General features: G+C 47.0%; 4 protein-coding genes across 12 annotated transcripts; 3 read left to right on the forward strand and 1 right to left on the reverse strand.

Annotated features, from left to right (window-relative positions):
• Nucleotides 1–229: 229 nt before the first annotated feature.
• On the reverse strand, nt 230–6719 carry LOC123169372 (uncharacterized). 3 transcript variants are annotated; one of them, XM_044587206.1, is made up of 11 exons: nt 6551–6719; nt 6154–6420; nt 5930–6028; nt 5631–5830; nt 5053–5234; nt 4858–4963; nt 4485–4774; nt 3641–4012; nt 2914–2998; nt 1227–2702; nt 230–750 (listed from the first exon to the last, which is right to left on the reverse strand). In XM_044587206.1, the coding sequence occupies exons 2-11, from the start codon at nt 6171–6173 to the stop codon at nt 584–586; spliced, it is 2997 nt and encodes a 998-aa protein (XP_044443141.1). In that variant the 5' UTR covers nt 6174–6420; nt 6551–6719; the 3' UTR covers nt 230–583. The 3 variants fall into 3 exon arrangements, with proteins under 3 accessions (XP_044443141.1, XP_044443143.1, XP_044443142.1); XM_044587208.1 differs by having other exon boundaries at nt 6147–6420; XM_044587207.1 differs by having other exon boundaries at nt 6141–6420.
• A 298-nt stretch (nt 6720–7017) lies between these two features.
• Nucleotides 7018–11181, forward strand: LOC123164552 (protein REVEILLE 6). 6 transcript variants are annotated; one of them, XM_044582077.1, is made up of 9 exons: nt 7018–7190; nt 7930–7987; nt 8282–8420; nt 8507–8668; nt 8760–8897; nt 9489–9598; nt 10016–10075; nt 10588–10715; nt 10800–11181. In XM_044582077.1, the coding sequence occupies exons 1-8, from the start codon at nt 7033–7035 to the stop codon at nt 10606–10608; spliced, it is 846 nt and encodes a 281-aa protein (XP_044438012.1). In that variant the 5' UTR covers nt 7018–7032; the 3' UTR covers nt 10609–10715; nt 10800–11181. The 6 variants fall into 6 exon arrangements, with proteins under 6 accessions (XP_044438012.1, XP_044438007.1, XP_044438010.1 ...); XM_044582072.1 differs by having other exon boundaries at nt 10618–10715; XM_044582075.1 differs by having other exon boundaries at nt 8294–8420; nt 10618–10715.
• Nucleotides 11182–11395: 214 nt separating this feature from the next.
• Nucleotides 11396–14398, forward strand: LOC123164553 (guanine nucleotide-binding protein subunit gamma 3). Its single transcript, XM_044582079.1, has 5 exons — nt 11396–11901; nt 12552–12604; nt 13438–13482; nt 13565–13618; nt 13896–14398. Exons 1-5 carry the CDS (start codon nt 11803–11805, stop codon nt 14152–14154), a joined length of 510 nt encoding a protein of 169 aa, XP_044438014.1. The 5' UTR covers nt 11396–11802; the 3' UTR covers nt 14155–14398.
• A 4866-nt stretch (nt 14399–19264) lies between these two features.
• Nucleotides 19265–21136, forward strand: LOC123168544 (F-box protein At5g65850). Of its 2 annotated transcripts, none has more exons than XM_044586425.1 (2): nt 19265–19578; nt 19678–21136. In XM_044586425.1, exons 1-2 carry the CDS (start codon nt 19453–19455, stop codon nt 20863–20865), a joined length of 1314 nt encoding a protein of 437 aa, XP_044442360.1. In that variant the 5' UTR covers nt 19265–19452; the 3' UTR covers nt 20866–21136. The 2 variants fall into 2 exon arrangements, with proteins under 2 accessions (XP_044442360.1, XP_044442359.1); XM_044586424.1 differs by having other exon boundaries at nt 19272–19578; nt 19675–21136.
• The last annotated feature ends 525 nt before the right edge of the window (nt 21137–21661 follow it).

A 21661-nucleotide genomic window follows, 5' to 3' on the forward strand; every position in this document is an offset into this window, starting at 1 on the left:
ACAAATTTCAGTAAGTATTTTACCGCAACAAACTGAAAAAACACCATCAAGTTCAGCATGGGGTGCATTCCTCCCGCTCTGTTGAGCTGAAAAACATTGTGTAGGGATGAAATCCATCCATGTACTGGTCTTTTTATTTGTTGAACTTTAACTTTGTGTCACGGCCTTTTATCCCAGTTGATGTGAATGGTTAGTTTTTCTTCACACAAAAAAACTAAAACGTCAGAGGGGACCAAATGCAAATATGTTATTGTTAATCTGGTCCTTTTTTTAGTATTTATACAAAAATGAAAAACAAATAGCCAGACACAGACACGGACACAGGTACAGATGTGGCTGCTACAATGACAGCACCCAATGTATCCTCCATCCCTCCCTCCCTCCATCCTCACCAGATCATCATCAGCAACCCATCCAACCATTTCAGACACAAAGTACTACATACATGGCGCACGCCGGCACCAGCGAAACTTCCTCCCCGACGAGCTATTTTATCTTGTAGCAACCGCAAACGCTAGCGCAAGTTCATGGACACAGAACATGGTGGTTTGTCTGGGTATGACAGGCACAACAGGGTCGTTCTTCATCTGTATCTCAGGTTCATGTCGAGCTCGGGCCCGTACATGCCGCCGCCTGGTACAGGGCCGGCCATGGCTGGGTGTATCTGCTTTGATCTGGCTGTGAGCTCCATCTGCATCAGCCTCTCGAAGGCGTCTGGGTGGTTGCCTCGCACCTCTGGACCCGATGGACCTAAATAAAGAGAAAACAGAGTTGGATCATAAGAAATTCAGGATAAAATTGAACGGTTTGGATGTCGCGTGTCTGATAACTCAAACTGGAAAAACAAGAAGCCATTTTCCTGAAATCAGGGAGAAACAAGGAGATAGTAAACTACCTTTAACTTTGAGAATAAATGATTTTCTTTTCACGTTTTAACAGTAAATGAAGTTCCGACGGAAGTTCATAACCACCAAAAAGACGCAGAATTCAACTCGAATCAACCAATTCAGATTGGTAAAATTTCAGGCACAACTTGAATGAGTCGAGTGGATTTTGTGGAGTGTAACAAGAGATGTCAGATTTTGGAAGTAAACAAATCGTTCTTGTCTAGTCACCAACAGCAGGCCAGAGCCTCTCTGCCATCAAAACTTTGACACAAACAAAACACTGACGGAATAAACTGCAAGTAAACACAAAGTACGAAATGAACTTGTACAGACTCTTACCTGGTGGCATCAGTCCAAAGTCTCCATAGCTGGGCTGGCGAGGGTGCATATGGAAATTATTTACATTGTTCATCTCAGGTCTATAACCAGCCGCCTGATGCACAGGCTGAGATGGCAGGACACCTCTTGGCAAGCCTTCTGCTGGAAAACTTCCACTCATGCGCTGCAGCATAAGATGATGGGCAGCAGGATCTACATGAGGGACCCCTGGAGCATTTAGTGTGTGTTGCATAGGATTCATGTTAGGTGGGAAAGAACGGCGGGGATCATGCCGTATCGCTTGTGGCATGTCAAATGGGGCTTGCTGACTCCTATTACCAACGCGATCCAGCATCGGACGAGGAGCCAGTGCAGGTTGCCTACCACCCTGTAGAAGATGGTAAAGATTCTGAGACTCAACCTGATAACGCTGTTCGTGGGAACGAGGCCCCAGAGCATCAGGGCCAAGTACTTGAGCAGGTTCTACATCACCAGGCACAAGGCTTTGAAGCTTATAGTTAAGATCATCAACTGCCTTCTCCGGTAATTGCACCTCCACCCTACCGGATCTCAGTGATGGCAACATATCAGGCTTTCGAACACCGAAAGAGTCATTCATTGTAAACAAACTGTCTTCCTCAGGCAGATTAATTTCCAACCCATTCTTGTCAAAGCTAGTACCCTGACTTGGACCACTGAATGGTGTATTCCTGTACTCTATTCCAGTTCTTGGTTCTTTAAAAGGATCTCCACCTTCATTGCTGTTAAAGGGCTCTTCACCAGGGTAGTATCCTTCATGACTAGATGCAGATCCCCGAACAGAAACTGGCGCATCCTTGGAATGGAGCTCATTCATAAATGCAGCCCCAAATAATGCTTCCAAGGTCACGCTCTTCCCTGAAGCAGGAACAGTTTCAGTTTTGTTAATCGGAACAGTTTCAGTTTTGTTACTCGGAACAGTTCCATATATACCACCATTGGCCCTGGCATTTACATCAGAACTCTGTGGTTCATCGGCTGATCCTATGTGGAAACCAAACGGAGATGATCCCTTGCTATCTGTTCCCTTCTGTAATAATGAAAGAAGATGATGTGATGCATGATTGTCTACAGCTACTTTCTGCTTGGCGGCCGGCTCATCCAAAACAGCCTGATGCCTCTGTACAGCACTCTTCTGAGTAGAACCGCTGTTGCTAGCAACCTGTGCCAGCATCGCCTGCTCAAGATCCTCACATGTCATCATAACTGGAGCTGGCTCTGGGATACCAGCATGCCTGTACTGCTCCTGGATACCACCAGCAGGTGCAGAAGATGGAAATGGTAGTAGCCTTGATGAAGCATCGAATTTATCGGTAGTTAATTTTGATGATAAATTCTGATGAATAGCACCATCAGACAAAGTTGGACCAGGAGCTATGTTTTGTGGGCCTGTTTTGTCATTGTTCACAATCATGGAGAGCAGGCTCTTTGATGGCAAGTCCTCTGAAGGTTTTGAATCTACAGTAAATACAAATACAAAAATTATCAAACGAACCTTGTAAAATAAAAGGAGAAGTGTAAACATGTCTTTTAACCTAAATTTAATTTGCATACTGGAAAGGGGGATATGTATACAGAATTTATTTCTGTTAGGAAATTTTCATGGCATGGCTATCCTACTTCTATTAACTGACACATAGCATATGACACAATTATGAAACAGGATTACCTTCATCACGAAACCAGCGAGCAAATTTGGATGATTCTGGTACAGAAGAGGCCATCATATCAGCACCCGTATTCAGCTGTTGACTCTGAAAAAAGATGGCGGAGACAGAATAAACACACGGCAGTTAATAGATATCTGAATGCCCAACAAATCTGTAACTTCCTTCTTACTGGAGAACCTTGCAGCAACGTGGCAATAACCAGGAATATTTTCACTTCTGCACTGTGACCACCAAATGCTACTTTTAAGCACGAGCGCATAACAGGTTAAGTTATGGGTATGATGCCATCTAAAGAAGTAAAAGGTCCAAGAAGTTTATGTCACCATCAGCTATCAACGTTCAAGACTACATGTAGATGACTTACATAATTTGATAGAAAATGTCTCAGCAGCCATTCATCCCCAGAAACAAAAATCGTTTGGCACAGAAAAATATATCATATTTGAGGAAGACCCATTGGCATTTTGTGACGACATGAACAGCATAAAACTGTCATAACATCAGATATAAAATTACAGAGGTGCAAATTCAGCCAACAGCACATTTACATTCAGAGGATAAGGTTGGTCCATGTCACAGGTCATAACTGTACAAAATGGTCTTAATTTTGTAATATGTGAGTATTTAATGCTTATATACAGAGATGACAGAGATCCACATGAGAAAACCGCACATGTCGGAATGTAAGAGTGAGCACAACAAAATAAGTATTAGTTGGCATATTACCTCAACATATGTCGGTAAATTGCCACTGCCTTTTGACAATGCGTTGCCAAAGAACTCCTCCAAGATTGAGATTGAATTGTCCTTGCCAACTGAACCACCATTTTTTGACATGCCTTGTTTCTCAATGGAGTACTTATCATCCATTGCATCAGCTTCCCAGTCCTCAGTTCCTTTCAGAATTTTAGGAACAAATTCAGTTGAAGAGCTAACGCCTCCAGATGGAAGTGTGTGCTTTTGATGTACACCAATCTTGTCAGTAATGCCCTTCTTTTTGTTGCTTGCAGTGATGTCTGTTGCTGACTGGTTTCCCTCTACTTGGCTACTAAATAGCACAATAGTCGGTAACTTATCCTCTCTAGCAGGAATGTGAGCCTAAAAAAGAGCAAACACAACTGAGAAACAGTGTCACATTGGCAGATAGTAATATATTGTTAACATGTTTTGCTACAGAGATGGCAACTAGAATCCCAAGAGTGCAATTCCCTTTATACTGATGAACACATCAATCTAGTAATTGCGGAAATCAGAACAATATCTCATAGTGCATGAGTATCATAAACTATAAAGTAACTGCTTTTCACCTAGTGTTACACACTCATGTCAGTAAAAGATATAAACCAGATGAACCGATTAGATTTAGACACGAGTAAAAACTGTCAGCAATAGTAAAAAGATTTTTTAGACCTATTTTGATCACAGAGAAGAAGATGTGATGGTTCAGTAAACTAATTTTTAATACCAGATCTTGTTAGCAACTACATGGTACAGAGCTGGTACTTAGATGATAATTGCATGCATTTGCTGGCATCTAACTATATTACTGAAACAATGTCAAGCTGTGCACCTTTGGTTCAAGTGCAATGTTGGACGACTGGGACTGAACCTTTTTCTCCACAACTGCATTTGAGAAACCAGGCGGGACAAGTGGCCTCGCCGCAGGAGCTGGTAGAACAGAAGATGTTTTAGTGGTATCTTGATGAACTGAGGGCACTATTCCATCTGGCTTCCCACTGTTAGTTGCGGAACCTAAGTTTTCAGTAGAATTCTGTAACATCGTCATGATATCATCACCAGGACCAGTCTTCTTTTCTTGTAGAGATTTATGTTGCTCTTTCCTCATCAATTCAAATGATGCTGCACAGAAGGGCAGCATCAGATATTGTAGATGACTACAGCAGAAACAACATACATTATATGTCGCAGTAATAAATACTGACCCCTTCGTTTCTTTTCTTCTTCTGCTCTATCGTCATTTGAGCATTCAAAAGACCCAAATGTTTCATCATTCATTGAGTCAACATCTTTTCGTGAAAGAGGTCCAGCCTGTCATTTGTGTGTAATGTATTCACTAAACAATTGTAGTTGACCTATACAATATAAAGAAAGATGGAGACACGCGTGGAAGCTCAAACCTTGTAAGGGCGTGGTGGCTGATAGCGCTCAGCTGTTCTGTTTGGCTGAGGCGCATTCCCACGATCCTTGGCCGCCAGCGGCCCTGCATACCCTGATGGTCTAGGGAATCCACCGCTTCCCAGTAGGCCATCATGTTCTACTTTTTGCCAAGTGCGTTTGTATTGGGTTCCATTATTCCTATCTACAGACATAAAAAGAATTCCACAGCAGATAAGAAGAATGCCAGTTGACATTTCTAATAAGTGCATAAATTAGGATGCACAGGAGAGAAAATTAGTATAGCTAACTAATACACAGTATGACCATGTAATTAATTGACTTCATCTGTTTACTATTCTTAGCGACATCGACGCACACACAAGCACAAACCAGCACATCGGGTTTCTTTTTTGAGACACAAGAGTAAAAAGTACCTGATACGCAACAAAAATATCATTTCACCAACACAGAGTGGTCATATCGAAAAGGTCAACATAACTACTATTCCCGGTATTAGCTAATCGTTCACATGTTCCCAGAGCTAAAAGGAAAGCAAGTACTGACAGCAAACACTTGCCCGAAAAGAACGCATGCTTACCCTGCGTCAGCGAGTCGCGGTCAGGAAAGTCCCCTTCCCGGTCGCTCGACCCCGTCGAGCGAGTGTCCCACCTCCCGCCGGAGCTCCCGCCACGCGACGAGTAAGTGTAACCCCCGGACCCGTCGGACCTTCCGAGGGGCGTCGTGTACTGGCCCCTGTTGCCCCTCTCGTACGCCACCGACGACGCCTCCTGCAGCTCGCTGCTCGCAAACAGAGATAAAGGTTGTCACCACCTGAACGCCGCAGACAAAAGAAAGCAGTTATACACACTAGTAGGGGGGCAAAGCGACAGGCGGTACTTGAGGAGCGACAGGTTGACGCCGGGGGGCAGGTTCTTGCAGCGGTCCGACTCGCCGATCGAGATGAGGAACTCCCTTGAGTAGACCGTCCTCATGTTCCTGCGGGCACAGACAGACAAACGTGCAAATCGCGCAGCGAATCAGATGAAAGGGTTCATGTCGCAGGAAGACCGGCACACTAGCAGCAACAGACAGCGCAGGGCACACTGACGAGTACTACTCACTTGGGGGCCTCGGAGCTCATCGCGCAGCAACAGCAACAGCAACACCTCTAGGCTCTAGGGGCTAGGCTAAAATCTCTGTCAGCAGCAGCTAATTAACCGGGGCGGGCGGGAGGGAGGGAGGCGCTGGTCGGGCTCAAGCCGCGGCCGCCATCCTAGTAGGTCGAAGGAAATCTAGCTCATCCCACGGCGCGCGCCGAAACCCAACTCCCTCCGGCGCCGGGGGCGAGAAGAACCCGCCCCGGACGGTGGCCGACGAGAATCCTCCTCCTGCAGCACGCGAAACCCGCATCAGGGCAGAGTTAGACGGGGGAAAACGAACGAGGAACCGCGGGCCTCGCGATTCCGAGGCGAATCTGGGCGGGGGAGGCCCGGAGCGGGGGAGCCGGGCCGCACGCACCTGGGTTTTCCGGGGATCCGCGGCCGGCGACGCGTCGGAGACGGCGGCGGGGGGCGCGGGGTGCGGCGGATTTGGGTGCTCCGATTGGCCGGGGTCGGGAGAGGGGGAGGGAGAGATCGGACGGGGATGATGATGGCGAGGAAGAGAGAGAGAGACAGACAGAGGAAGGAAGCTAACAGGAGAGAGAAAACATTTTGGAGAAGGGCGGCGCATTTCGCGTCTCGCCCCTCCGTGCTCCGCGTATTTGCTTTTCAGTCCCTGGAGCAGGTGGGGCCCGGGCGTCGGTGGGAGTGGGGGGAACTCGTGGCCAGGAGCGGCCGGGCTCCCCGCCACGTCACCGTCCTCGTCTCGCCTTCCCCACGCGCGCGGGCAGGTGAGGGGTGGAGGACTCTGCTGCTGGCCACAGAAGAGTTCCATTCCATTCCATTCCTCATCAACAGGCTAGAGAGAGAGAGAGGGAGAGGGGATCTGAGGCGTGGGTGATGGCGGCGGTGATGGAGTCGGCGGCTATGGCGGGCGGGGGCGGGGAGGGGGAGGGGGCGGAGGGGGCGGGGAGGGTGAGGAAGCCATACACCATCACCAAGTCGCGGGAGAGCTGGACGGACCCGGAGCACGACAAGTTCATCGAGGCGCTCCTCCTGTAAGCAGATTCCGCCTCCTCCACCCCACCCGTCATGTCTTGTCTGCTGGTTGGGTTCGGGCTTAATTAGGTCCGGCTGGTCGGAGCTCGTCCATCGGCTCGCCGGCGTGCTAGATCGCCGGGTTTAGCCTAGGATCCCGCCTGCCCGCCGGCCCGCCGGGCTAGCGGCTAGAGTAGAACATCAGGCAGCTGCCTGCCTGGTTGATTTGGATTTGGACCTCAGGCTGTACTGGACGACTCGTCCCACGTCTAAACTGAAAGAATCCCCATGGAACTTGGCAGGTGGGAGCAGGATCTCTTCCCTTAGGACGCTTGGGCCCAGCGGTTAACTGCTTAACCTGTTGATCGATGCTATGCTCGATGCGGAACGCACTGGCGTCGTAAATCATCCATCCATCCATCTGTTACCAGCAAACCATGGGCCATTTACATTTGATTTTTACCATATTTTCACTAATTAATCATATTGCCCTGCACTACTTCACTTTGTTAACTTGTTCCGACCGTGTGGCCTCCACATCGTCCTCCGTCTGCCGGAGCGACTTAACATTGAGGTTTCATGTAGCCGTTTCATAGGTTCAGATAAATCTGTGGACAGAGCACAAGACTGCTTTGTGTTGGCACCTTAGGCCGTCTGCTTCTCGAGAGGCTCGTGTGGCAACTGAAATGGCTCTCTCTGTATATTCTGACTATCCTCGTTACTTACATGTATCTCATTATTTGTGTTTTTGTATAATAGGTTCGATCGTGATTGGAGAAAGATCGAAGCATTTGTTGGCTCCAAGACAGTGATACAGGTATATACATGTGCTCTGTTCTGCACCCACCTTCTGCTTCTGTTAGCTGTTTACTTGGTTATCATCTCACAAAATATGCCTAGTCGTTTGGCTTGGCAACCAACATTTTATACTAGCTGGTATACATTTTCCAGGTCTGTTTGGTTGCAGTCTTTTATCTTCTTATTCTCTGAACGTGGTCATTATAAGTTTATTATAGCTTTGCCACTCTTGACTTGTTCCAATAAGTAGATGCACTTGCTCCTTTGTTATATATTTGTGCCTGACAAACTGTGCGGTGATCTAAATAAACAGTTCTGTTCACAGATCAGGAGCCATGCGCAGAAGTACTTTCTGAAGGTCCAAAAGAATGGAACAGGTGAGCATCTGCCACCACCTAGGCCGAAGAGGAAGGCGGCACACCCGTACCCACATAACAAAGCCTCGAAAAAGGGTAATCATTTTTCATCCCTCATCTGACTAACCTGAATAACTTTCAATGAAAAAACGGTCTAATATGATATCTTGGAGCTCCTGCAGCCCCTGAAGCTGACTTGCCACAACAACCTCCTCATATCGTGGAGCAAGGATGTGCTATACCTATGGATGCACCTACTGTCGCTACAAACTCAAGTGCAAACGACACATTTCCTTCCTGGGACGATGTTCTTACCCAGCCTTATAGCCCAAGACATACACAAGGTTTACAATTGTGTTAACTACCGCATATTCTGTCTATGGTCAATATTTTTACAAGGTACCACTAACTTGTTTGCTCTTGTTGAACCGACAGATTTAGGCGCTGCAAATAATAGCTCTAGTAGCATAGAGTGCCAATCTGGAACTTGGGCAACTTCTGATGCGATTGAGCAAGAAACTTGGCCAACTTCCGATGCGATTGAGCAAGAGATTATACTTCCAGCACTGCATGGTGAGCTTCTCTTTGTACATCATACATCTATACAGTTTGTTAACATGCTGGAGACTGTTGTCGACATCTATACAATTTTTTAATAAATTCACAACCCTATGGATTATGGTGGCAACTGTTGTGCCTATACTAAGATTCATCTGATTATATTAGATGTAAACTGGAATGCATGATATGTGCAAATTCTATTCCATTTGTTAAAGTGCCTGGTATGTGCAAATTCCATTCCACATATCTGGCAGATGTGCATGATATGAGAGTACACTAACAAGGCTAGTTTAACTGCCATTCATTATTTTTTGAACCTTTTAGTTTGTGGTGTCAATCAGTGTGTTTTTCCCTTTTTAACTCTGTTGGAGCCTTCTGCATTTGGCTTACCTTCATTCTGTCCATCAATTCTTGCAATTTTGCCATAATGCTCTTGATGTCTGGGTGATAAATGATGTACCCTGTTACAATATGAAAATGTAATGATGTGCAGTATTTCATATTACCCTTTGATGGCCTTGATATTAATCAACATGTTTGCCTTTTTGGTCTATCAGTTCCCAGTCTAACAGTTGTTTTGTACTTATTCTGGTTAACTTGCAGCCATGCCAGACTTTGCTCAAGTATACAACTTTCTTGGGGGCGTATTTGATCCAGATACAACAGGACATTTGCAGAAGTTGAGAGAGATGGATCCTATAGATGCTGAAACGGTATGCCATTTGCTAATCTCCCCTCTATAATTGATTCATCTGCCCTGCTATAAAGCTATTAATATCTGCAAGCATGAAGGCCAGGTCATTTTGTTTGCATTGTTTAGTGACATCCCAGTTACTCGCAAGCTGCTATGTCAGTACCTCGATTCAGTCAGTGTGATATAAAAACCTATGAAACTGTTCCGGACAGGTGGATTCTGGGGTGAAGTTTAATTACTCATTGTTGCACATTGCTCCTTATCAAGGATATTTAGCTGTTGTAATTCTTATATATGTTACTTATATGTTCACCGCAAATGCAGATGCTTACTTTGTTCATTCTTTTAACAGTTAAAATGTACTGTCAGGGAGTCGCTTTTATTACCTAATAACTTCTACTCCATTACAATGATCTTTTTATGGGCTAATCTACAGGTACTACAACTGATGAAAAATCTATCGGTAAACCTGTCTGGCCCGGACTTTGAGACACACGTAAGGACTTAAATTATTTTTTCTTGCACACCATCTGCTTAATATTTACTCCGTGATCCAACATATTTGTCTACCTACTGTAAACAAAGTAGCTGATACTACTGTAGACTAGAAGTAGCTTGCGGTATTGTCGAACAGTTCTCGAATTGTTTTCCATCCCGACATCCACATTAGTGTCACAACTATTTTTAAAAAACTAATTGTTTTAGCATAATAATTTTGCTTCATTTGTGAATCTGCCACAACTTGTAGTACTAATCCATTATATGCGAAGATTCTTTTTTGTGACTGTTCTGAACTGAATCAACACAGAACCAGTTATGGTCCACTCCATGTTGCACAATAATCGAATCGGTGCTATCCTGTTATGTAAAATAAAAGTAAATGGCAGGATGGTGTTTCGCTTGCTAGGTGCTTTGTCAGGAATGAAGCATATAGTATATAATATTGTGTTTCATGAGATCATTTCATGCTCCCTAATATGTTGCGATTCATCTTTCTTGGAAATCCAGCTGAGCATACAGCATCCCTGACTGTTGCAGAGGAGGATGCTCTCGTCGCACGGTGGCGGCATGTGCTAAGCCAAGCACAAGATCGTAGGAAATCCGGGGTCTACTCAGACCCTTCGCATTCCATTCATGTAATCTCTAGTCACCCTCTTCCTGAGCACGGATCCATGCTTGCGGCATTGCTAATTTCGCTAAGCGCATGGACCGCTCTGCAGGGTAAGGAGCAAATGAGGGGAGAGGACAGTACATTGTTGTCAGAGGTGCGACATGTTGCAGTATCGCTTGTTGTCAGAGGTGCAACATGTTTCTGCATCACCACGTGCCTATGTTTGTACATAGTTCTTGGAGATCTTTTCGGGCTTTTAGATGTTGGAACTTTTATCTATCTGTTGATGAGGCTTTGTGGCATGTATAGTCAGGGCATGGTTGCGCATGTTGTTTTGGAGAGGGGAGAGGGGAAAGTGTTTATTGCCCACGAAGGAAGACCGTTTCTGTGTGTAATTCTTTGTTTTGAGCTGATTTTGTTTGTAAGTCCATTATCTTCATCGTCATATGAGGACGGATTTGGACTATGTATGCAGTGAACTCTTTTCGTCTCGTCTACTATCATTGATCATGTTTTTTCCGAACGAAAAATGATAATCAAGTCGTCAATCAGCTACTAGCATTTGCCAAAGTTGCTTTGTTTTTTAACCCCAAAAGAACTGGACTTGATTAGCTGCTTCAGAAAAGAACAAAATGCTAACAGTTTTTTTATTTAGAGTGGAGTCAAAGGATGGAGAGAAGTGGTGGTCGTGGTAGGCCCGCCACGATCCAGCCGGCCCAGCAGCCTTGGTTAACCCTACCCACTACCCACCACCACCTACCTACCCCAGTGGCCAGCCCTATAGACGACTTCCTGTCTCCTTCCGGCGGCCACCTCCGTCCATCGCTCTCCGCCGCCGCCGCCACCCGGACTCTAAATCCCTTGCTCCTCTCCACCGGAAACCTTGACCGGCCGAGGAGGCAGCACATTCACACCGGCGGCGTGATCTGGTCTGGTCTGCTAGATTGATCGTTCATTCACTCCATTGATGACGCTCTCTGCTTCCCCGCACTCCCCGCCGCCGTCTACCTCCCGGCCCCCGCTCCTCTCCTGGCCCAGCTAGCCAGCCGGCGCGAGCGAGCGAGCTCCCCGTCCACCGTCCAGCTATTAGCCAAGCTCCTTCGAGGCCGGCAATGGCGGCGCCCAGGCCCAAGTCCCCGCTCGACCCCTGCGGCCGCCACCGGCTGCAGCTCGCCGTCGACGCGCTCCACCGCCAGATCAGCTTCCTCGAGGTAACCAAGCTCCTGACCTTAATCGCTCTTCCTGGTTGGCTCCCGCACTACTGCCATGATAAATGATGCCCTGCTGTTACTCAGTTATTCCGCAAGAAAAATTACAGTACTAATTAGCAGCTGAGCATGTACAAATGATCGCCATTTCTTTATAGGTATGAGTACTCTATTATAGGTATCTAAAGTCCGCTACCAACACACAGTTTGGTTGTCACTTCTAAGTCAGTTCCAAGTGTTCTTTTCTACTACTACTAGATTCTAGAGTAAGTGTTAAAATATCCCCCCAGTTTAGCAGTAAGCATACAAAAATGATCAGCATTTCTTTATAGGTTGGTTGCCAACACACGGTTTGGTTGTCACTTCTCAGTCAATTCCAGGTGTTCCTTTCTAGTACTCCCTCCGTTCCAAATTAGTCGTCGTGGTTTTAGTTCAAATTAAAACTAAAACCACGACGAGTAATTTGGAACGGTGGGAGTAGTAGTAGATTCCAAGTGTTGTTAAAATATCCCAGACAGCAGCCTGAAAAGTTGACACATGCCCTCTCCTCCTTGTACTGTATTGCTAGTAGCTATACTAGCTAGTAGCTACTGCTTTTTTTCAATAAAAAAAATCATTTCTATGGAATTCAAGAAACTGTTCTTCTGTGCCAGGGGGAGATCAGTTCCATTGAAGGGCTCCATGCTGCCTCCATATGCTGCAAAGAGTAAGCCGCTGTCTTGTTCAATTCTTATACTATCAATTTCCTTTTTGAAATTTAAGAGGTAACTTAGGGAGCGAAAACAAGAAATAGTTCTCCGGCTCCAAGAATGGAAAACAATCCATGGCAAGTGAGCCCATGTTTCCATAGAGTTGTACAGATGCGTGCAAGACATCAACATGGATGTGTGAAGGCAACACAGATTTTAGTTAAAACCTCTAAATAGAAGTTTCGCGTTTTAGCCAAGAAATGTCGCTCTCAGTGGAGATTTATACAATAATACTCCCTCCGTCCCAAAATTCTTGTCTTAGATTTGTCTAAATACAGATGTATCAAGTCACGTTTTAGTATTAGATACATCCGTATCTAGACTAATCTAAGACAAGAATTTTGGGACGGAGGGAGTAGATTACTATCTACGACCATGGGCTTCCACACCAATGATTGAAAATAGTATACACTTACAACTGAACATTATGCAAATCCGGTAGCAATAGTTTGGGAGATTTGGTTAGTTGAAATTTGATTAGGATGATTGATTGTATTTAAATACGTGAATATGTTTTGGAATTGGACTTAAATTACATAGGGTTGCGGTGTGCTTTTATTTTCATCTCCAGTCTTGGTGCCACTTATTACTTTATTCTTCTTCATAAATGAATATCAGTGTAAGCTGCATACGTAGCAGTCAGATCATGCGTGCAAAAGGCAAAAATATGTAATTCTTCTTCATGTGTCAATCAGTTCACACAATTGTGCCAATTTTAAGTTAATTTTCTTCTTGTTCATGACATATGGAGGTGATTGATCGTCGTTTGCCCCTTTGATAAAATTTGCAGGGTCGATGAGTTCATAGGAAAGAATGCCGATCCATTCATCACGATGTATGGATTTTCAGGTTGAGAAATTGTCTTGGCCTACAAGATATCTTTGTTCTTACTAGTATCTCTCTTTACAAGCTTGCAGTTCATCTGAGAAGGGAAATGCTGATCAATCTCATCGCTTCCCAAAGAAGATTCGGTAATCATTTCCTCCCTGCAGATCTTAATATATGTTGATGGTTGTCTTGAAAGAAAATGACGCCGGATCAACCCAAGCTGATGCAAATTGTTATCCTAAACTGCACTTGAAGCATTTAAAAGTTTGAAATATTGCTAATTTTCCGGTTTTTACATCTGCACTCTACAAACCTTAACAATTATTTGTCAGCCAGTAATGCATGCATCGATTTGAACTCGTTTTTAGTTAGCCGTTGTAGTGAACTGACCGAGGGGGATGTTAATGTTTGTGTCTGCAGAACCCGGTGGGCGTGTTTGAGCTGCTTCCCGTGGATCTGCGGCGGCGGGTGCTCCGCCGTCCAGCTCAAGGGGCCGAGCTGCTGCTGCGGATGCCCCCGTTGCTGCGTGGGGAGCGGGGGCTGCGGCGGCGGACCCTCGTGTGGCTGCTCATGCTCCTGCGCCGGTTGCTCCTCCTCTTGCGCGTGCCCTGCCTGCGCCGGCTGCGGCGCCGCGTGCTGCGGCGGTGCCCCTCGCCCTCGCTGCTGCCTGTGTTCATGAGGCGCCCTATTGAGATTTTTCCTCTTCTTTGTTCTTGCTGTGTGCGTTGCCTGTAGGCTCAGGCTCGGCTGGTGTTTTTGACGGGCATGATGATGATGATGTATTTCTGGCTCAGTTGGCGCTGTGGATTTGCCTGGTTTTACTTGCCACAGCGATGGATCCCTTGTGCTTTCGTCCTTGCTATAGTCTCCTATGTTGTAATTAAAGGTTTGGAGATAACTGCAGAATGAACGGTTCTTCTCACTGATGATGGTTAGGGTGTATATATACCCAGTTAGAGCATTTCTAGTGTAAAAGGCCTCGGAGATGCGTTGGATGGCATCGTCATACGCCGCGGAGGGCCACTGCACAAGGCAGCCGATGTGCATCCCGAGGTCATCGGCACCTCGCGCTCGTCGCCGCACCCCGTCGGCTGGCCACGAGCCGCTCGCCACCAGGGCCATGGCGGCGGCCGATGTCGATGCCATCGCGCCCCTCGCACTCGACGCGGGCTGCCAAGGAGCTGCTCGGCACGTTGCCATGGCGGTGGCCAGGACCCAATTGTAATCTACATTTTGCTTTTAGGGGGCTTTATGCTAATTTCAGGGACCCTGTTGTAAATTTAACTAGTGATAAGTGGGCTTCTACATCTGAGCTGAAACGATTTTTACGGGATTTGTTCTGGCAGAACACACGCCATACTGTTACAGTATATCCGAAACGATTTTGCAGTATGAGATTTTACGAGACCTGCTAGAGATGCTCTTAGCGGATCTCCAACGCGGTGCCACAAAACGTCCAGACTGACGCATCCAGACTTTTTTGTCATCCAATGTGATGCGGCATACGTCTCGCGTGTTCGAGTTCCTGCAAGTCAGATGTAATGTTGGGGAGGTTTGCGGGAGTCAGGACCTTTGCCACGTAGGATTCCGACAACCCCTCCCCCCTCCAAAAATAAACCCCACTTGGAGCCCCCGTGCGATAAAGTCCGCGCATTCCCACCCCCTCCAGCCGATTGTCGCCGCCCTCCACCCATGTTCCTGCCCTTATCGCCATCGGCCGCCACATGGATTCGTTTGTCCATTGCCGGAGTTGGAGAAGGAGGATCCGAAGCTAGTGGCCACCCAGAAGATCAACTCGGCGACCCACAACACACGCCACCGCGTCGAAAGGTGCAAGGAGATAGTGGCTTTGGCGAGCGAGGACTAAGCGCGTCGCCGCCACCGTCGATGCAGTTTCCACCCTAGGCAGCGGAGATGAAGCCGATACTACTATGCCGCCACACAGCTGGGTCATCAGCACCCGTCTGCGGCCACTTCCGGCACATCCGTGCCATGAGCCATCGGCGTCCCTCCACTTTGCTGACTCGTCATTGCTGCAGCTTGTCCAGTCACAAATGTCGAGCATGGATCAATTGAGTGCCCACTCTCTATTCGCCGGTATGTCTCAACCGGGCACGACGTCGACAGATAATGGGGAGATATTGGACATCATCCGTGACGAATGTAGCTTCGAAGACGGACAAGTGGACGATTGTGCCACAAGCAGTCGGGCGCGTATAATGAGCAGCTGGGTGCATACATCGAGCAACCGAAAACGTACGCACGGCAGTCGGACTCAAACGCCGACAAGACGGGCCTTGATCCAGATGATTGGCCGGCTGGTGGCGACCCAAAGAAGAAGGAGAGGGGAGCAAGTTTCAATTTGAGGGAGTACAAATTGTTGTGTGATGCTTGGTTGGCCACTAGCGTCGTTCATTTTCAAGGCACGGAACAAAGAGGCTCGACCTTGTATGTTCATACTTGGCTCCATGAGCACAAGAACTTTGATTTCTACCGCTCGGAAGCGATCCGGGATCGTACGCCAAAGTCACTCACACATCGATGGTACACCATCCAAGAGCCCGTGAGCAAGTATTGTGGCCCTCTCAATACACTCGTAAACCAATGGCCAAGTTGTACGCTAATCTCTGAGCAAGTAAGTTGTTATATGTGTTGGTCATTTGTCAGGATATGCTATATATGTTGACCATGCCTCTTTTGCTAGCCCTCCCGTGCGGTCACATTGTATTTGAAGGTGGAGAAAAATAACCTCATCCTCATGCATTGTTGGTTGAAGTTGAATGAGCAACCTAAGTGGCTCCTATCCAATTTTTCATACCATCAAGACCGACGGCATCGGCAATGAAGACGAAGATGGTGACCCAACAGACCCAACAAAAGGAGACCCGACCAAGAAGGTCAAAAAGGGCAATCCGAGGGAGGAAGTGGGGGTACGAAGTAGGGGAAGGGGAAGCGAGAAGGGGTGGCGACCAAGATGATAGAGAAGGTCAAGGGCATCATGGAAAATAAGGAGGAGGCATGTAGTGTCATGACGTCAAGGAGGAAAAGAAGGCGGAGAGGTTTGACATCTTCATGGAGGTGATGGAGAAGAAGATCAACCTCGAAGAGAAGAAGACCAAGCTCAAAGAGAGGAGGCTGAGCTTGCGGGCGCTTAGGAGGAATCCAAAATGTTGCCATGAAGATGAACGATTTGGATCCCGATGGAGGGAAGATCGTGCAAGCCGTTCATGCAAATATGTTGAAGCGCTTGGCAGCAAAAATGGTGAAGGAAAAAGGTGTGGAGGAGTCGGCAATAGAGTGATAAGGAAGGAGGCACGAATAGCCAGTCTGAGAGGGCACAGTTTGCACAGACTGTCGAACTATAACTTTTGTTATCAGATGCATGTAAACGATTACGAACATCTGCCACTTTTTGGTTGTGAAGATTACATACGTATGCACTTATTTACTCATCACAACTGCTATTGATCAACATTTGAACTTTTGTGATTGGGCGGACGTGTTGGGAACAACGTTGGATGGCCGGCTCCCGTATCTGTGTCCATGGACGCGTCCGCAGATGGATAGTGAGTCTGTTTTGCGGCACCATGTTGGAGATTCAAGGTGGTTTTCAAAAGGGATGGTTACCAAAAGTGGCAAGTACATAATCAACACATGCTAAATTAACTTTATCACTATCCTAATCAATTTTTGATCTTGCAAATAGCCATAATCTTGATAAGAACTCCTCTGAACAGTGACGGAGAAAATGTGAGTAGTATGGGGTTTGATATGTTGTTCAAATTCCTTCAAACATAGTAGGGAAATGAGGAGAAAATGACACACCATATAAATGTTATTTGCCTTGTTGACAACTCATGTGAGAGAACCTTTGAAAAGAAAACCCCATACATGAATTTAGAGAGCGGTAAATATGTCTTGTATATTCTTTTCATATTCCATGAGAGCTCCAATTAAGGCAATGCTGAAATCGCCAGCAAGGAAGGACCACGAGTATTGATGATCGGGGAGTTGCTCCATTGCCAACCCAGCGCCCATGCTCGTTGGAAGGGTGGTCGTTACCCATGCCGGAGTGCAAGGAGATGAGAGATACTAGCGCATCGAGCATGTATGAAGGATTGGACAAATTCTTCACTGAAAGGGTGTCCATTGCCCAAGGGAGTGCGGAGAAGAGAGATATTAATTGAGTAGTCATTGCCCAAGGGAGTGCGGAGAAGAGAGGTATTAATTGACATGATATCACGACGAGAATGACAATAATGGGGGAACCAAATGCCGAGGACACTTGAAGGCTCACAAGAATGCAAAAAAAAGAGTCTGCCAAAAGGGGATGAGCGACACCACTAATATGGGAGAACAACGCCTCATGGCTGGATGAAGCCAAACAGTGATTTATTCACATCCCCAAGCCCACCATAGAGGGAGGGAAGGCATGACATCGCCACCAAGGTGGGATATGCCACCCAAAGGTGCCACCATTGTTAGACAGTTGACACCGACACAGATTTCTCTAGCCTTCTACTAGTCACCACACACCCAATCAACCATACACGGTCTCGAGGGCATGACTTGTGACTTCTAGGTCGGTCTACAGTCGGGACTGAGCCCGAGGCAGAGGAAGCCGAGGGTGCAGGGGCACATTTGGATCTAAGGCAGAAGGGGGGAAGTTTCAACCTCCATGCATCTTAACCAGACCAACAACTCAACTGCTACACCGATAGAGACTCCTAACATGGTGTATTATATTGTTGGCACCGTAGGGTGATTGAGGCTGACACGGTTCAAGCTTTTAGATCCATGCCCGATCCAGGCCACTGCAGCTCGTCGGAGGTCATAGCCAGACAAGGAAGAGAGAGGAGGGGGCTTCAGAGCAACCACCTTGTGGAGGGGGAGAAGCCCACAGGTGAGTGAACATGTTCAGCATGGGCATACCACTGTCATACGTTATTTAGGGCTTAGCATTTAACGATGATAAAAAAAGGCATGGTATAATATGGGTAGGTGGTGGTGGGGTCCTCCAGGGTTGCTCGAGGACATCCCAAGAGTTAGACGTGAGTACCAAATGGACAACAAACAAACACCAATGAATTACTCATACAGGTCGCTTTTCTTGCAGGTCAGCGTCATATGCTCTCGTTGGGTGGTAGGACAACCCCACTCTTCCCCTACTTGTGTGTATCAATAGTCCGAACCAAAAAGACCCTCCAATATCGACGCCAAGTGGTTCCCATGATGCATAACAACATTAATGTGCGCAATTAAAACATCAACCAACTTCGATTCGTTCGGTTTGTTGCATTTAATGATGAACTTGTTGAATTGCTTGTTATGCAAAAGTTATGGTGAAATCATTTGGCATGCCATATCCACCGTTGATTTATTGTTAAAGATTGCAGATGGACCAAGAAATTTAGTTTCAGAAAAGAGGAGGCGGGTATTTTTTTTGAAGAGACCAAGCGTGTTAATTTGCGTGCAGGTAAGGTAGTTTATTTTTTTTCAGAACACAATCCAGACGTAGACGCTCATGCGTGCTTACACTCATCTCTATGAACACACACGTACATCCTACCTTTATGAGCACCTCTGAGAGACTGAGCCGGCATATCATTTTGAGATAAACGAAGTCACCATAGTCGTCTCGTAGTCAACAGAGACGTCTCTTTCCACTGAACGCACATCGCTAGAAATCCTCAAATAAATCCAGGATATCACCGTCCTCCTAATTATCCCATCATAAGTTGGTTCGCGATAAGGTAGGGTAGTTTATTGAAAGAAAAAATAAATCACTTTTCAAGATATACATACGGACGGTTATCTCGGAGAGTTCTGGAAAAATCGTGAATGCCATCGAGGAGCACGAGCCGCGGCCGCCGCCGCTCTGTTGCCCTTCCGGCTTCCAAACCCTAGACTTCCGGCGAGCTCCGGAACTTCCTCCCACGACGGCCAGCCACCGATCCACGAGTCCACGAGGAGCGCGATGCCAGCCGGGGGAGGAGAAGCAAGCAAGCATGGCCGCACGGGAAAGGAGCAGAGCCACCCGCCGGCGATCCGCCGCCGCGACGGGTCCCGTCCTGCGCCGCCGTTCCCCGCCGTAGCTTCTCAGGTCTGATCCGTACCTCTTCTTCCAATCAATCTTTCTTGGGTCAATGGAAGGGAATCGCCCGGGAGCCTAATTAATCTTTATTCGGTCCGTTCATAGAAGACGAAGAAGCAGAGGAACCAGAGGCAACCGCCGCCGACGGCGGCGGCGGCGGGGAGCGTCTCCTCCGAGGGCCCCCTCGCCGAGATCCTGGCGCGGCTGCCCTACCGGTCGCTCTGCCGCTTCCAGTGCGTCTCCAAGCAGTGGGCCGAGCTCTGCTCCGACCTCATCAAAAGCATCAAGACGGCGCCGCAGACCCTCTCCGGGTTCTTCCACAACAACTTGGCCGGCAGCCTCTGCTTCAGCAATCTGTCCGGCGGACGCCCGCTGGTCGACGCTTCGCTCCCGTTCCTGCGCGAGAGCTACCAAAGATTCAAGCTCCAGCAATGCTCCACCAGCCTCCTCCTCTGCAAGTGCTGGGAATCGGAAGACGACGACGAATTCGACTTTGTCGTGTGCAATCCGATGACCGAGCAGTGGACCGTGCTGCCTCCTATAAAATGGCTGGGCGAAGACGACGAAGACCCTGAATGCTTCGAGCTGATGTATCCCTTCCTGGTTTTCGACCCCGCCGTCCCGTCTCGTTTCGTGGCGTTTGCGCCCCTCATGGAGTCGGTTGACGTCGTGGCGGTATACTCGTCGGATACCGGACAATGGACTCCAAGCAGCGGGTGGGAAGACATAGCGTATCCCGCCATCAATCCGGAATGTGCCGTCCTCCTCAATGGCATGATGCATTTTCTGCATTTGACGGTCGACGAGCCTTTGATAGCCGTGCTGGACATGGAGGGGGAGGTTTGTCGGGAGATTGCTATCCCAGATGACATGCTAGGAGCCATACCTGGTTATGGTTCGGTGGGGTGCTCTCAGGGACTCCTTCATGCTTGGTATGTGGATCCTCATGATTACCAGCTCTCTGTGTGGGTGCTCAAGGATTATTGTGCTACTGATGAAGAAGAGTGGACTCTAAAGCATACCGTCGACATCCCGCGGCTCTTTGGAGAAACGGAATCCGATGAGGAAGAGGATTATCGCCGCCAAGAGGATGGGGCCCATAAGTACAATGTGTTTGCAATTCATCCGGAGCATAATGTTATCTTCCTTACTGACTGGAAGGAGGTAAATCTGTCGTATGATATGGACAGCAGGCAAGTGCATCCCATGTGCACCACTGGAGATTTCCTGGGTGGTCTACCTTTTATTCCCTGCTTTGCGGATTTTGCTCGACCTTTGCAAAAATCACTCTTCTAGTTGGTTCCGTGGCACTGGTTTGGATATGGCCTCCTAGCATTCCAAATTATATGCGCTCTCCAGATGTTTTGTGGCGTTGAACAATGTTGGTCACCGGTAGAGATTTTGTAAGCGATAACCGATCCAGTGGGTAATGCGTGCTTAGTTGTATGAATGACTTGGTCACCTAAATTTATTTGCGTTTATGTAGTACTGATTAATGTGGTCACTTGTTATCTGTTCGCGTCGGCTGAATGTGAGTTTACGTTATCCATGTTTAGAAGTATTTATATTTCTGCTGTTATTTCCATTTCTGTCAAGCAAATAGATATTCGATATGACTTGCTGTCCATCTATGCTGAACATTGGTGACGCCTTGTTTCTGTAGCAGTAACAGAATTTTGCGGATGGTTGGTCTCGTTCTATGCTGCATATACAGAGTGTAAAGAGATGCTAGTGTCATTTATGAAACCAATATGGAGATTTTCTATATAGTATTAAACAGTACGTATGCATCTTACCAGATATAGTGAGCATGATTATTTCTTTATTTTGTTCAGGGGAGAGAGCAAAATGATTCGGCCCGTAGCTAAAACTAAGCACTCTCTAAGTTTGCTGTTTGTCACTAGCTACCAGTGTGTTTCTAATTAATTTCCTTTTTTGAACCTGTTTTTGCGGGGATTGAACTTCTGATTGACCAGTTTTTCCTACTTGAATCCTGACCATACTGTTGAACTGCTAGTGTTGTCAAGCCGCAAATGATTCAGGGGAGGCAGAACAACAACCGCCGCCGATGAAGAGTAGCGTAAGTCGGAAG

Source organism: Triticum aestivum, chromosome 7D (genome assembly GCF_018294505.1).
Source record: "Triticum aestivum cultivar Chinese Spring chromosome 7D, IWGSC CS RefSeq v2.1, whole genome shotgun sequence".
NCBI lineage: Eukaryota > Viridiplantae > Streptophyta > Magnoliopsida > Poales > Poaceae > Triticum > Triticum aestivum.

Bases quoted from the DNA above. Each gene is read 5' to 3' on its own strand.
- LOC123168544 (XM_044586424.1), top strand. From the start codon at position 19,453: ATGCCAGCCGGGGGAGGAGAAGCAAGCAAGCATGGCCGCACGGGAAAG. The intron at 19,579-19,674 runs GTCTGATCCGTA...GTCCGTTCATAG, and splicing joins TCCCCGCCGTAGCTTCTCAG to AAGACGAAGAAGCAGAGGAA.
- LOC123164553 (XM_044582079.1), top strand. From the start codon at position 11,803: ATGGCGGCGCCCAGGCCCAAGTCCCCGCTCGACCCCTGCGGCCGCCAC. The intron at 11,902-12,551 runs GTAACCAAGCTC...CTTCTGTGCCAG, and splicing joins GCCAGATCAGCTTCCTCGAG to GGGGAGATCAGTTCCATTGA. The intron at 13,619-13,895 runs GTAATCATTTCC...TTGTGTCTGCAG, and splicing joins CGCTTCCCAAAGAAGATTCG to AACCCGGTGGGCGTGTTTGA.
- LOC123169372 (XM_044587206.1), bottom strand. From the start codon at position 6,173: ATGAGCTCCGAGGCCCCCAA. The intron at 5,235-5,630 runs GTAAGCATGCGT...TTATGTCTGTAG, and splicing joins CCGCGACTCGCTGACGCAGG to ATAGGAATAATGGAACCCAA. The intron at 2,999-3,640 runs GTAATATGCCAA...ATCTTTTTTCAG, and splicing joins ATTTACCGACATATGTTGAG to AGTCAACAGCTGAATACGGG.
- LOC123164552 (XM_044582073.1), top strand. From the start codon at position 7,033: ATGGCGGCGGTGATGGAGTCGGCGGCTATGGCGGGCGGGGGCGGGGAG. The intron at 8,421-8,506 runs GTAATCATTTTT...GAGCTCCTGCAG, and splicing joins TAACAAAGCCTCGAAAAAGG to CCCCTGAAGCTGACTTGCCA. The intron at 8,898-9,488 runs GTGAGCTTCTCT...GTTAACTTGCAG, and splicing joins TATACTTCCAGCACTGCATG to CCATGCCAGACTTTGCTCAA.